Here is a 14715-nt window from a genome sequence, read left to right on the forward strand (position 1 = left end):
TTTAACTGGTTTTACCATTTTTTCTCGCTTAGCGCGCAAAACAAGACACTAAGCAACATTGAAATACAATTTAATGAATTTAAATACACGAATTCCATTGCTTCATTCCATCTTCAGCACATAACACACAAGTACTGATCACAATACAAATAGCCTAGAATCACAGATTACCTTATAGTGATAATCCTACAAAACATTACTAACTCCGCGATCACTGTCAAAATTTACAAACTTTAAACGCCATTTAGCAGGTATTTAGTATCCATGTCTTGTTTTGTTCGTTAAGAGCAGAGGGGGAGGAGTAAAAATGCAAAACGAATAATTTTAAAATTCCTAATTTAAATGATTACATACTCCCCCTCTGGGTCTGTGGTCGATCAGTCCCGAAATTAACTTTGGAAGATCTAAGTTATACATCAAAATCGATTGTGAATAATTTATTTAATCTGGACTAAATTTATGATCTAGTGTAAAGAATAAATTACAAAACCATTACTAACTCCAGTGTGCCATTCACAACAATTCCAGGACCTACTTTGGCACGAAACTTTGAAAACACACATTGCTAACTAACCACTCAACTAGCCCAAGTTATTGTAAGCATAATCTCAAATTATACAAGAAAAATAATAAAGCTACACTTAACTTTAAATTTTTCTCTCAGGCGGGGCGGGAAAACAAAAACCAAGGCAGCTCGGAAACCTTTAACTGAGCCCGTGCTATTGGTCAGAGACAGTCGCTAAGCAACGTAAATTGCTCGACTCGGTCATGCGTGCTCGCGCCAGTTTCTGGTTGTAATCGGGAGTGTTCGGGGATTACGAGGATTTCCGACGAAACGTACTCGTTACGCTGACTATGCATGCAGCATGCCAGGGGGATATCCTGAGCTGTACGCAATAGGGAGTAGTTTAAGCAAACCACAACGGCAACGGAAACGGCAGCGTCACTAATAAAAAGATTTTATGAGCAGTAAAATGGCTGTACACGTGCGTTGTAATTCTTGGTACATTTCTTTGCCGTTCGCTACAAAACAAGAACGTGAAATGACCACACTCCTCATAATCTACAGAATGTGAATCAAGAAGGCCAATTTTTAACATCTCTTTTCGAACTTCACCTCTGTCTTACATATTCAGTTTTGGGGTAGTTTTGACAGTGATAGACAAACTGAATGAGTCTAGATTCTCTCGAGACTCGTAGTTTGAATATAAATTCATTTTTATAACCCAAGTTGCCCTTGGCGTTGCCGTCGGGTTTGCTTAAACTCCTAATCACTCACTAACGACAACATAATCTGACCAAGAATTTCGAACAATCTGAATACGACGCAAATCAATGGAACGCTTATTGTTTCACTTAGGGTAATTATATCGTTCCTTATATTAGTTTCCATTTTGTCCAAATAAGAAGTGTACATGAAGCCAATATCAGTTGTCCGTATTTAAAAGAAGAGATGGAATTTCTAGTCCTCCAAAGATCGGAAAGCCTGCTGCATTTGTTCACTGAGTTCTGCAAAGTCCGCTTTGATCTTTCTCTCGCCATCTTTGCTAGGGTCCTGGAAAAGAAGAAAACAATGTCTGTGAAGGACTGGGGCGACTTGCTTGCGGGAGAGAGTTCATACAACAATACCCGAGTGTTGGAATGATGAATAGAAGCATATAATGTTAATTATTTCTGTCTCATAACAAACCATTACGAAGTATAAACCTCACCAGTCATTTAGAAATGAGGAGGATAAGTCCCAAGCCAAAAAATGAAAAAGGAAAAACGAAGAAGACTAGAAGAAAAATTGTTTTATTCTCTTGCGGGCGCGCGCGTTGCTTCAACAAACTCAGGACATGGCAAATATCAAATTCCCTAAAGAGGAAGCACGGAACAGATTTTAATTTCCAGTTGCCTTCCTCGACGATATGCCACTACGTTATCGTTTCCAATCAAAGACCAACATGTATGAAACACTGAATTCCCTTGAACATTTCAGTCAATTTTGCCGCATGTTGCTAGAGAAGATTTGACTTCGCTTTTGCTCTTGGTAAAATGAGCCTTAAACAGGTAGTGGTTGTAGACAGAGCATTGGTCTGGCGACTTAGATTATTTCTTAATCATGTTTGATAAAAGGTCAGGTATGTAGATATATGGCTTGAAGGGCAAACGTTGTTTGATTTTCTCACACGTTTCACGACTACTGTCCCTTCAAAGGTAAGATACTGGTCTGCATTGCGTTCTCAGTTGAAACATAAGCAGTAATTTTGCTGATCTGTTAACAATGCAGTAGTTTAAGAACTAAACCATTAAACTGATCATAATCACCATCATATAAGCCCTAATGTGACTGACCTTAAATTTCATACTTGACAACTGGTAAATAATCTGCCCCATATTTTCCTTAATCACCGCCCACGTGATCTTGTTATCAGACTGAGCCGTTGTCTCTACAGCGTGCCGAGCCATATCGTAAAACGCTACAATGTTCGACAGCATGCCGACTGTCTTGTAAAACGGACAATAACGGTCATATGACGAGTAGCCGTTCTGCTGTAAGAAGTCATCCTTGATCAGCTTTGCTACTTCAAGTGTTATCTTATCTGACTCGGCCAATGAGCCCTGAAGGAAAAAAAAAAGGGAGTTAATATCATTACAGGGGGAGGGGAGGGATGATAGAGTTTTTCAGTTCAACAGCTTCAACCTTGGGTATATTATCACCTCTCGTTGATACGGTAGTAATGTTATTTTTTGATTATATTGTGATACGTTTTAAGACAGGAGTCAAGAGTTCAATAGCCTGTTCCAGGCGTTCGATTTTTGGGGAAGCAGCGCAAAAAAAAAGAAAGGCGAGAGAAAGAAATCAAAAGGACAGGAATGAAAACAGGGAAGCACTTTCTCTCAGCACTTTCCTCGTTGCTCTAAACTGAATGCCAGAAACAAGCAAAGAGTTTGTAAATTCAACTAAGAGTTTGAAAATAGTTTGTAAGATTGGTTGGCGGAGAAGCTCTACAACCGAAGCCTAGTTAGCTTATTTTCTTGATAATAACAATGAACAATCGTATAACCTTTCCCACAAGCTGTACAATCTCAGATAAGTCTTCCTCTTCTTGCAAGATTTCTTTGACCTGATAAGCAGACAACATAAACTGTGAATGTCAAGGCTGTAATTTAAATTTTGAATAACGAACTTCTTATCACACAGGCTGAGAGAAGCTAACATTCTAAGAACATTATATAAAAAAACCAGTCTCAGAGATGAAAGTGGACTAAGCGTAGCCTCAGTCCTCTATTCTATTTCACTAACATTGAAAAAAAACAAAAGTTTTTTTAGGTAAGTGCGCAGGTCCGGAAGGAGTGTTCCGGGATCATGCCCTCGTCGGGATTATTGTGTTGAGTTCTCATAGTGCTTCTCTCCACCCAGATGTATAAACGGGTATCAACTACAGTTGTAATTGAATGTCGGGGGCAACCTTGCGATGGAATAGCATCCCATCCAGAGGGGGAGTAGACATATTTGTAGTCACTGCATATACTGCCAAACCGGAGACTCAGCAAGTTAACGACACTTAAACAATACTTTACTTTTGTTCTGAGCGCCACAAATTCTGGATAGTTTTTCTCGTAGAAATCATCCAACGCTCTCATGTATTTACTGTGACTGATCAGCCAGTTGATGGACGGAAAATGCTTCCTTTGAGCAAGTTTCTTGTCCAAGCCCCAAAATACCTGAATTACAAAATAAACGATCAAACATGAATTCTCCTAACAGTTTTACGGCTAGACCTCTTAATGTCAGTACTGAGAACTTGTGATAAGCTCCAAACAGGCACGTACAAAAGCAGAACGCAAAATCGCACGGCGTTGAAGAAAGCAAAAAACAAGTCACTTTTATAACGTCGTGTGTAATAAATCTCTTCCTAACCAAGCTTGCTCGGGACTGCACTGGGAAAATGTCGGCGCTCGGTCTTTTTGGTACGTGCTGTGAAGACCTTGCGCCGATATTCCCTCAGTGCGGCCACCACACTCGGTTTATGAGATATATTTTTTGTGCGTAGTGTGCTTAGAGTTTAAGTCTAAATCCTAAGTTTAGTGCTCATAACCGAAGCAGATAAGGTAGCATTGCTAGAGCATTAGCTATTAACTACTCAATTCCCCATTTCCTTTTTCACAAACCTGGACAATACCCAGCGTAGCAGAAGTCACGGGGTCTGAGAAATCTCCACCAGGAGGGGATACTGCGCCGACAATTGTCACACTTCCCTCCCTCTGTGGGTTTCCGAGGCATTGAACACGACCTGCGCGCTCATAGAACGAAGCCAGTCGGGCACCAAGGTATGCTGGGTAACCACTGTCTGTAAATATGACGGTCACGTGTAAGACTGACGTGTGTACAACAGAACCCCATATAACGACCCTCCTTACAAGAAGTCCTCGGTATAATAACCGATTTTCTTTTCAGTTCGGGCGAAATGACTAACTCTAAAACTTATGGACCAGAAACCTAACGAACTTATTTTCTAAGCCCTTGAGAATTCATTATCTTAGAGTTCCTCTGTACTGCAAACAGCGTTCTTCAACGCGCGAGAATCTTAGTCTTTATTCCTAAGATGACTTCAGAAGGCTAAGACTCATTTTAAAAATGAGGCAACTTTATCCTTCATGTGTCGTACTTTCATTTACTCATCTCATTAATTCAATTGACAAGATGAGTGTTGTAGCTTCATTATCATTAGTTTGTCGTCAAAGACTACTCATTCCCGCAAACGAGTGGGAATTAACTTGCTTTCCTCGTAACGCTACCCCATACTTCCACTGCGCGTTTTGTTTTCTTGACACGGTGCAATAACCATCAATCCCCCATTCTTCTTCAAAACATACATTATAATTATCATGAGAGACTTCTGAAGCCGTTCTGTACCTGCGGGCATTTCTGCCAGTCGACCAGAAATCTCACGAAGAGCTTCGGCCCAACGAGACGTGGAGTCAGCCATCATACTCACGTGATAACCCATGTCGCGGAAATATTCCGACAGCGTGATACCTGTAAGACAGGAAATACTGGTTTAGCTGGTATTGGAGTTCAAGAGTATGATGGTAAGGCCATTCCACATGAGTATATTTCTATCAGAAGGCAGATACTTCCGTACATGTAAATACGTTTACACAACATGAAGAGGATTTTTTATGCCTTTCCCGAGCGGAAACGGAAAACGGAAAACCTGGCTGCAGTGACCAGGAGACTGGAGTTACCCACTCTAGTAGTCCATCAGCTTACTACGTTATACCTGTATAAATTGAAGCTTCTCTGGCAGCTACAGGCATGTTGGAGGTATTGGCGACCAAAGCTGTACGCTTCATAATGGACTCTGTTACTCCTCCAATCTCAACTGTTAGCTGCAAAACAAAATACAGCTTTTACCGTCTCGTTATGACATGTAATGAAACAGGCTCATTCCAGTCATCAAGGACGAGAAAATCGTGTTTGTTTAGTCCTTTGAGGCGAGCAGCGTTGTATCAGTCAGTGGATGCATAAAGAAAGAAATTTGTGCAAGTGCTTGTGGGAGCATTCAGGAAGACGGTAAATCAGGACCAGATTACATTAAAAAAAAAAGATTGTCTGTGCTGCGAATCCTAACTTTTTCTCGAATTCAAATCGATTGCAATACATGTAAAAATAAGAACAGAGGTTCTCATGCTAGAAAAGACTGAAATGAAAAGAAAACCATGCATTTCTTACAACATGGTTATACATGCACTATTGTTCTTACACATCTATGTCACAATGAAAACTAGTTAAGGAAACTTTATACGTAAGAGGAAATCTGGGGCGAGTCTGATCTCGCAGTCGTTTCTGGGAATGCTACGGGGGACCACATAGCCTCTCGTCTTTCATTTTGTCCCTAGAAACGGTCCCACAAGCCATTGCGAGATGACACTTTCCCCAGGTTTCTTCTCATTTCTTAAGTGACAAATTTGAATCCCAATCAGAGAAAATATTGAACAGACACCAACTTCCTTGACACAATTAGCGATATAATGAATTCCAAAGGCGCACTTACCTCTGGAAAATCTCTTAATACTTCAGACATCTCATTTCCTCTTTCTCCACATCCTACATAGATAATGACGTCAGAGTTGGAAAACTTGGAGAGGGACTGGGAGATAACAGTTTTGCCACAACCAAAGGCTCCTGGGATAGCTGTTGTTCCTCCTTGAACACACCTGTGGTATGGCAACAACCATTCTTTCCTTCGTTAATGAGCAGAAACAACCACTGCTTAACAACAATTTCCCTTTATCGCTAAAATAAAAACTAAAATAGCTTTAGTTTACTCACGGGAAAAGAGCATCTAACACTCTCTGGCCTGTTAACAGAGGATAGTTAGCGGCTAGCTTTTCTGCCACAGGTCTCATTTGTCTCACAGGCCAAATCTGAAACAGTAATTTATTTTATCAAGCATACAAAACAATAAACGTTATGTTACATACTGCCGAGATAGAGGGGGTTATGGGAATTGCTAGAAATCTAAAACTCATGCCTGATGCAATGTGCTTTGCTTTCAAGACACAGTTGGCCATTTCAAGTTTACCTACAGTATATCATACAGTACCAGGGTATGTTTCACATGTAGTGACTAGAAAAGAAAAAAAAAATTAAAAACTGCTCCTTGAAGCATGAAATCCATTTTAAGAGCCATTGTTGAACTTGAATTACCTTGTCTATCTATTGACAGTGGTACAAGGCCTTGCAAGTGACTTCCATGAAGTTCTTATTTGTTGCAAACAACTATCTCACACTCTCCTCTACACCAAATTAATACACAGATTAATGTACTCATTAGTGGTACATCCTAAGCAACATAATATTGATTTAGTGAACATCATACAATGGTGGTATATACTTGACAGACATATACTCGACATGACAGACAGCTCCATGGCAAGTCACTGCCTGGACAGACATACCTGCAACATAGTATGCTGTGATTTTTCTCCATCAAACTCTGTTTCCAACACAACATCCTAACGAATGAAACAATTTTGCAGAACTTTAAATTCACTTATTTGATATAAATGTACATACATCCACATATTCCCTTTGGAGTGATTACATGTAACATTCAAGACGTAATTTGACCATATTAAAAGACCACCCACTGCAATTCGCAAATTGCTAACGCAATTCACAAGTTAACAATTAATATTTCAGTCTCATTGTTTTTCAAGCTTGTAGATAATATCTTCAGTCAAACAATTATTTGACTTCACTAAACCCCCTTTGAAAAAGTGGCAGTATTATTAGGGGCAAAACATTCTCGTGAATGTTCAACATTCATTATTTTGTTGAATATGTATCAGAATTATGTGTACTTTTCAATAATTTTGGGCCATATCTAAAAGGAATGTCAAAGTGCCCCTGCTTCTAAGACAACAATCTGCACCACTGTGTTAAATCCCAACGGTGATCAAAATGGAATTTCTCATCACAATACCAACACATTATCAGCAGGCAAGTGATGAGAATAGAGAAAACCATCAACTGAGTGACACTGTCTTGATGTAAAACCAAATTCTCAAAACTTTTGACCAAACTTTATGGCTAACAGTAAGATGAATTGATGTTTTGAACTTTGGGACTGAAAAGGTTAGGAAGAAATCTATCCTCTTTTCTCAAACATTTTCTACAAATCTTAAAGAAGCACACCAGGCTGCTACTTACAGTAACACTGTAGTTTCCTGGGGGTGCTATGTATGTGACTGTTCCCCGAGCCTTTGGGTGAAGTGCAAGTCGGTGCTTCAACAACGTATTTTCATGTACAATACCAAATATATCTCCCCCAGTCATGTGGTCTCCAATCTAAATATAAACAAAAACAGGACAGTGTTACAGGAGCAGAGCTAGGACAAAGGTTGGGACTCATTGGTCTGCAATGTGTGCAGAGTCCCAGATGCACTGTAATTCATTGCTCTCTGAATTTATTTTGTTGTAGATCAATGATCTGGGTCAATGATTGAAAACACATTTGCCTAATTAATTTGGCCAGCTTATATATTTAATGTTAATATTTTGTTTCTTATGGCAAGCTTCTTTGAAAGATAACTGATAGCTGAACTGATGGTGGAAACACATATGAATATAACACTGTGATAATGAACATTATAACATTGTGTACATGTGTCCTGCCTTTGTCCGGTCTTGTTTCTAAGTTCAAGGTTCAAGTACAAAGTGCACAACTGTGTAATCAGAGTCAGTTGCTAATTGCTAATTATCATACAAGCCTGTGCGTGGTAGGTACAACAATAAACAACAACAATCAATAAACACAGTGCAATGAATGCAAACAAACAACAAACTGAAGAAACATTTTTGCAAAAATATTGTAACTATTTTAAGTTGGATTTAGTCTGTACATACTGGTACCTACAAAGATGTCTTGAGTTCATAGATGTAGGTTTCACATAAGCTGAATAAGGAACGCACCTTGAATCCTTGTGGCTGGTAATCCCACATAATACTTTGACTAAGAGCTTCAGTGTTTACACCACGAGGAATGTAGATACTCTGCGTCATTTCGTTAATGTCCTACCAAAAGAAAATATAAAGATACAAAGCACTGTGAACTCTATGATACAAAAAGCTTTAAATTTCAATCTAATTGGGGAAACAGGAACACTCATCCGGGAGATCAGGAGATTCCCTCTACCCAGAAGATGTACAATGTATTCCCTTAAACAACCCTGACTATCAAATGTTTCTTAGCCATTATTGAGACCTAAATTACATGTAGATTTTGACCATTCTTGGGAGTGAAGTTTATACATATAAGAACATGTACTGTACTGATTAAACTGCACTCAATCATACCTTAAGTGGTCTCTGAATTCCATCAAAAATGCTTCCTAAAATGCCTGTGAAGAATTAAAGCATTACAGGTTGAATTAGTAATGCATGCACATTTTAGCTTATAACATGAAATGGTCAATGTACAGTACTTCAGCATAACAGAAATCAAACAATGTCTATTGACTACACAAGGAAGAGCAGGAAAGCAAACTCTCTCACTGAAACTTAAGACAAAGCTGAGAACTGATTATTTCCCCATCTGGCTAACCTTCTAACCTGGTCAATAACTGTTCAATAAGCAATATGTCAAACACCAAAGACTCTCTTTGACCACATTTGCCAAACACCAAGGAGAGAGTTGAAAATATGGCGCATAGCGGAGTATTTTCAATTAACTTCAAAGTGTTTGGTACTGCGGTCAAACACTGTCTCGAGTATTTGATATATCTTCTCAATTGAGACTAAAGCTAAGGAGAAAACAGTAGAAATAAAAAAATTTTGGAATAGTCTATGCTAAGTAAGATGATATATCCAAACACTGTCACGGTCATGATTTCCTTTGTTTAAACTTGATAAATTATTACTGAGTTTGAGAATACAGTTTATAAAATAGCAGATGCAAAAATAAAATGCTGAATTGCAAGGTGTTAATTTAAAAATGACAAACAATTTGAGCAGCTGACATTCATGATCATGCAAAATAAACTTGAACCAGTGGAAAAAAAATAATAATAATAAAAAAAAACCTCCTTTCAAATGATAAAACACTTCCTGAATTCCCTCATTCTTAAAAGAAAAGTACTTATCACAGCATTACGTTTGGCAAAACACAACTTGGAAAAGGGACCCAAAAATGTGCAAAATGTCTTTGGAAACCCTCAAGAATGTTTGGGTCTTTGAAAATCCTGGCACTCCCTTGATAAAAAATCTCACAACATGACTCGGAAAACACCAGTGGCAGGTACAGGAAATTGCTTAACAGACATTTCTCATTATATATTAACAATGACACAAAATGTCATGTACTGTACAAAGCATACATTGTACCTGGACCCAGTTCAACTGAGAGAGGCTTCCCAGTCCTAAGAACAGGATCACCAACTGTCACACCGGCTGTAGACATCACCCATCAAGGAATAAAATAACTGCTTCTTTTCTTTACTGCCGTTTGTTCATATTATTGTAATATGTACATTAACCCTACATGTACAGGTGACTGTCATTCCGAGTACATGCATGTATGCCTGGCACCTTCTTATACAATGTCTGAGTAATAAATTCTAAACCAAAACACTTCTGCAGTGATTCTTGAGAGAAAAGAGACATGTCTTATGGGAAACGATCTCGTGAGACAATATATGTAGGTGGTAATTTACTTTTGAGCAGTACTGTAGCAGAGAACCTCAGAAAATCTGCATTATCCATTTGTGAAAAGATTGTGATTTGGGTTACAGGAAGAGAGATCAATCTATCCCTGTTTAATGTAGTTGCAGCTAGTCTATCCAGATTTAGATATGACAAAAAAAAAAAGAATTTTTACAGGGAACTTGTCGTTGCTTAAACTTTTAGACCTCAAACTGTTAGTAGAAAAAATTCTGTTAACTTGAAAAATCATTTTGTTTCAGGGAGGGTGGAGGGAGATAATATTCCTAAATATTCACATGACTAATATCTGTGAAATATAATCTTATTCAGGTATGTAACATGTACATTGGATACAAGTTTCCTCATATACTTGGATCGTTGCCATGTCACCTTCCAGACGAATAATCTCCCCTACCAGTTCACTGTGACCTACGCGAACCTGTACAAAAAGAAGAGTTTGAAATTTGCTGTCACTGTTTGCAGCTCAGCAACCCATATCCATCCTGGCCAAACATGTTACATAAATACTGTGTACAAATGTATGTCAATGTTATGATACTGTAATGCAAAGTGAAACTTATCTGGTTTTGCAGGGTGCTACAAAAGTAGCGGAATGACTTGTAGTCATTACCGACTGACACATCATCCACTGACACTATTCACTTGACTCTGAAGATGCCTTCTGCTCAGGTTGTTGATATGTCAGTCACCAACAGTAGACAAGACGAACTACTGATACTCCTTGTTTCACACCATTTACTATTGTAGTTTACACAGTTTTGTTATCACAGGTTGTCATACAGGCAAGGACTAATGACTGTTTTTTTTTTTTTGCTTATAATAAACTTTTAGAAGGTCCTTATTGCCATAAGTGGATCCAGACAAATTCAAAATCCACTAATCAACAAGACTAATAAACAAGGTCAATATTTGAACATCTGGAGAATGGTTTCATTGAGCACTACGGTTTTTATCACTTTTCAAACATACTTGTACATGTACAGCTGCCAAAAATAGCAGCGCAAATGAAAAATCCTAGATTGTTAATTTAACAGTAGCTAATCACATTGTGAGAATCAGTTTCTATGGTTGGGGTGCTGAGACTAAGAGCTGGTTGTTAACACTATGTATCCGTAAGTTGCCATCCAGTGGACAAGTGTTGCAAGAAAGGGGAAGGGAACCAAAAAGCAAATAGTGCAGGTACACTGTGGGGAGTTAGATTAAGAAGGGGTGGGAAGTCAGATTCTCAAGGTGGTAAGAACTAGGAGCAGCAGGGGAAAGTTTTAAAAGAATCCATGGTACTTTACAACAAAACAGCAGCTACAATTAGGGATGGCAAATGGTCCTTCAAAAATCATGGATCTCGCAAAATTTTCACTGAATTTCATGGGTCTAGCAGTCTTGTTTATTTAGCGGTTATGTGTGTCTCGCAGTCTTGATCTTTTTCACAGAGCAGTCTCGCAGTCTCAATTTTTTTCAAGGCTATGAAAGTCTTGCAGAACCAATTTGTTTAATTTATTTTTATAAGCTTACTAAATGACGTATGAAAGTCTTAGAACCTGAACGTCTCGAGCTTGCATTTAAAACATGTTGAAGCCTCAGTCTCGTAATTGAAGAAGTCAGCATGTCTCGGGCTTGCAAAGAAAAATGCTAGTCTTGCCTTCTCGCAAAGTCTCAGATTGACCATTCACCACCCCTACAGTTGGAAACCATTGTTAAGGAAGGGGTGGGAACTGGGACTTGATGGGAAGGAGGAAGTTCATACCCCTCCCCCCCTCCCCCCCCACTACCACTCCCCACTCAACAGACCCCCTTCCCTTCCGGGAAAGTGACGTACGAGAGCCACACTGTACTGTAGGTGGCACATGCATATGCACAACTCTAGATCTAAGAAAATTCTGACTTCTCTCTTCATGCATAATTATGCAAGACGAGTTTGGTACTTCAAAGGACTTCAGGCTTTATTTGAATGAGTGAGTTTATGTAGATATAAATATTGACAACCCACAATCGGTTCAACATGACATAACTTAACTTCACTAGTAGTCAGTGACTTACATGTGAAGAAAGCTTTACTTTCGCTTAAATTTCCACTCACCAATTCGTACATAGCGGCTCCACTCATGTTTTCCGCTGTCACCACTACAAAAAAACAAAAGTAGACCGATATATTCATTCTAATGGGATATATGAAAACTGGAAAGGAAGAGTTGAGGAATTGCGATGCATATTAAATTAACTGGAGAGGTTTGATCTTACCGGGTCCTGACACAGCGAAGACATATCCAAACTTGCTCTCCTTCTCCTGATCCTTGATTTTAGGAAGTTTATTCGCGAGATCCATTCCTCCAGCCTGTGTAAAACAGAGCGATTTTCAAAATCAAGTTCAATTTAATATTCTACGTAAATCAAGAGATAAGACACAACGCAGGTTCACCCACCATCTTGGAAATGATATAATAGTCACGTGGGTACCTTGAGATCGAAAAGTCGCTGGTGCCCAGTGTTTTTCGTTTTCCTTTCTCTCTGCAAAACATGGCGAACTTTGTCGGGGTGACTTATCATGTCCTAGTCGCTTTTTTACTGAAATTTGCTCTTCAATATAACATTGCAGCACAGGGAAACAGTGAAGCTACCCCAGCTATCCAAGTGACAGTTACGAGTTCGCAGTCTGCGGCAAGTTTGTCGTCTGTTTCACCCACCAAGACAACAGCTATCAAAAATAATTCTTCAGGAGATATTGATTGGTCAGATTTACAATGCCCAGACGGTGTTCGATGCCGTGATCTTGGGGCTTCTTGTATTCAGTGCGAATTTAATTACTCATGTATTTACGGGAAAGACGTTGAAGTACAATGTAAAGCAATTAGCTCAATTAAATGCACGGTAAGTAAGCGTTACTCTATTAAGCTTAAGCTTACATGTATTTTTAATGTTGTAACTTAATTAAGTTTGAGCTTAACTATGTACATGTATGTTCACGTACAAACTTATAAAGCAAAAACAGTCAAATTTTGTTCTGACTAAATATTCTTGACAATTCTCCCACAAGTTTTGTAAGTTGGGAAAATAACAAAAATAGCTCGAAACATCTGATTTCCATGGTCAAGAATTTGTATCAAAAATTAATAGTACCATTACTGCACTGGATTGTGAGTAAGCTTTTATCAGTTTTCCAGTTTATTATATGGCTAAGTCTTTGAGTAATGTAATAAATTCTTTGTTGACCAAGTTTGTGGGGTAACGATTGCTGGATATTGGCCTCGTTCTCATCTTTGTATGTGTTTATGGACCTCGAGTCCATCTTGGTCCATAAACACTTCAAGAAAGAACTTGGCCAGTATATATATCCAGCCATCTTTATTTCAATTTATCTTATGGTAGGAGAAAAAATAAGGAGGTTAAAAATCAAACTTCATCAGCAGCAAACTAAAACAAATTTACACCCAAGGACAATAATAAAATTACTGTTGTTTCTGTACAGGGTTCTCAGAGTTTTAAGAGGACATTAAACTGTAGATACTGTTATCAAATGAATCCTGATAACTACATTTGCAAGAAGCAGTCAGGATGTAAGGTAAATATCTGGTCATTATTTCAATTAACAGACTTTACAGTCACTGTGACAGAGGTAGTTTACATCGAATTTACCGTTAGTATGAGGACCATTCTTAGTTTGTATTAAGCAAACAGGTCAGGTCCATATGGGAGACTGAATGCAGTGAGGTCTGTGCACACAGCCGAGGTCAAGATTCTCCCATACAGACATACTAAGCTCGGTTAATAAGATGTTGATGATATGGCAAACAAGAGAAATTTACTTTGTTTAATGAAATTGGTTTGTACTAAATGATGTTTTGCTTGCTAACAGCAATGAGCTGAACTTAAATCTGCCAAAGTTTGCTCGCCCTCTTTGCGTTCTTTTCACTTCCAAAATATGAATATTTTCTGGAACTAATATTTTTAGAAGAAAACAGTCAATATTTTTGTATTTTAGTTTGCAACTTTTTTACTGCAAAATGTAATTGGTCTAGATGCCGGTCTAGATAGGAGAATCTACACCACCGTCACTATTGATTTCAGCCAATCAAATTCATGAATTTGGTAGTTCCCAGTCCTTGTGAGACACAGCCATGTAATAAAGGTTGAATTAATCAGCCCTAAGTCTCAAGTGACAGAATATATCAGGCACAGCAAGTGGCTCTGCAGAATAACAGACTAGTGGTGTTTAGGGTGAGGGTTAGGGCTGCTTTGAATGTAGCTTTGAAAAAGTCAAGACATTAAAAATTACATGGGATCCATTGAATTCAAGATGGGAATTCATGTCACTGTTTTTGTTTGTTTTGTTTGGAATAGGTAGTGTCCAGTCCCCAGGAAAGATATCAAACAAACTGTACTGTAAAAGACAATGTACTCTGTCTTGGTAAGTTTACATAAAAAAGATGTCATTTATTGACTCTCAGGCTAAAGGAACTATTATAATAATATTATTATTGTTTATCAACACCAGTCGTGACCTG

The 14715-nt window shown here is 38.5% G+C and overlaps 2 protein-coding genes across 2 annotated transcripts in view; one reads left to right on the forward strand and one right to left on the reverse strand.

Annotated features, from left to right (window-relative positions):
* Positions 1 to 54: 54 nt before the first annotated feature.
* Positions 55 to 12628, reverse strand: LOC145491679 (V-type proton ATPase catalytic subunit A). Its single transcript, XM_081470912.1, has 17 exons — positions 12455 to 12628; positions 12294 to 12337; positions 10550 to 10634; positions 9878 to 9943; positions 8852 to 8895; positions 8468 to 8569; positions 7706 to 7843; positions 6952 to 7008; positions 6323 to 6417; positions 6045 to 6207; positions 5271 to 5379; positions 4904 to 5026; positions 4159 to 4337; positions 3568 to 3711; positions 3051 to 3110; positions 2338 to 2604; positions 55 to 1555 (listed from the first exon to the last, which is right to left on the reverse strand). Exons 1-17 carry the CDS (start codon positions 12537 to 12539, stop codon positions 1463 to 1465), a joined length of 1854 nt encoding a protein of 617 aa, XP_081327038.1. The 5' UTR covers positions 12540 to 12628; the 3' UTR covers positions 55 to 1462.
* Positions 12629 to 12670: 42 nt separating this feature from the next.
* The window catches only part of LOC145493724 (uncharacterized), a 4346-nt gene continuing 2301 nt past the window's right edge, over positions 12671 to 14715 (forward strand). The window contains exons 1-3 of the mRNA XM_081473183.1: positions 12671 to 13081; positions 13680 to 13772; positions 14552 to 14618. Of these exons, the coding sequence (XP_081329309.1) occupies positions 12731 to 13081; positions 13680 to 13772; positions 14552 to 14618 (511 nt within the window). The 5' untranslated portion in view covers positions 12671 to 12730. The remainder of the gene's footprint in view (positions 13082 to 13679; positions 13773 to 14551; positions 14619 to 14715) is intronic.

The sequence above is a fragment of the Orbicella franksi genome, chromosome 7, assembly GCF_964199315.1.
Source record: "Orbicella franksi chromosome 7, jaOrbFran1.1, whole genome shotgun sequence".
Lineage (NCBI taxonomy): Eukaryota > Metazoa > Cnidaria > Anthozoa > Scleractinia > Merulinidae > Orbicella > Orbicella franksi.

Bases quoted from the DNA above. Each gene is read 5' to 3' on its own strand.
- LOC145491679 (XM_081470912.1), bottom strand. From the start codon at position 12,539: ATGGATCTCGCGAATAAACTTCCTAAAATCAAGGATCAGGAGAAGGAG. The intron at 9,944-10,549 runs GTATCCAATGTA...TGATGTCTACAG, and splicing joins CCAAGTATATGAGGAAACTT to CCGGTGTGACAGTTGGTGAT. The intron at 5,380-6,044 runs GTAAGTGCGCCT...TTTGTTTTGCAG, and splicing joins TATTAAGAGATTTTCCAGAG to CTAACAGTTGAGATTGGAGG.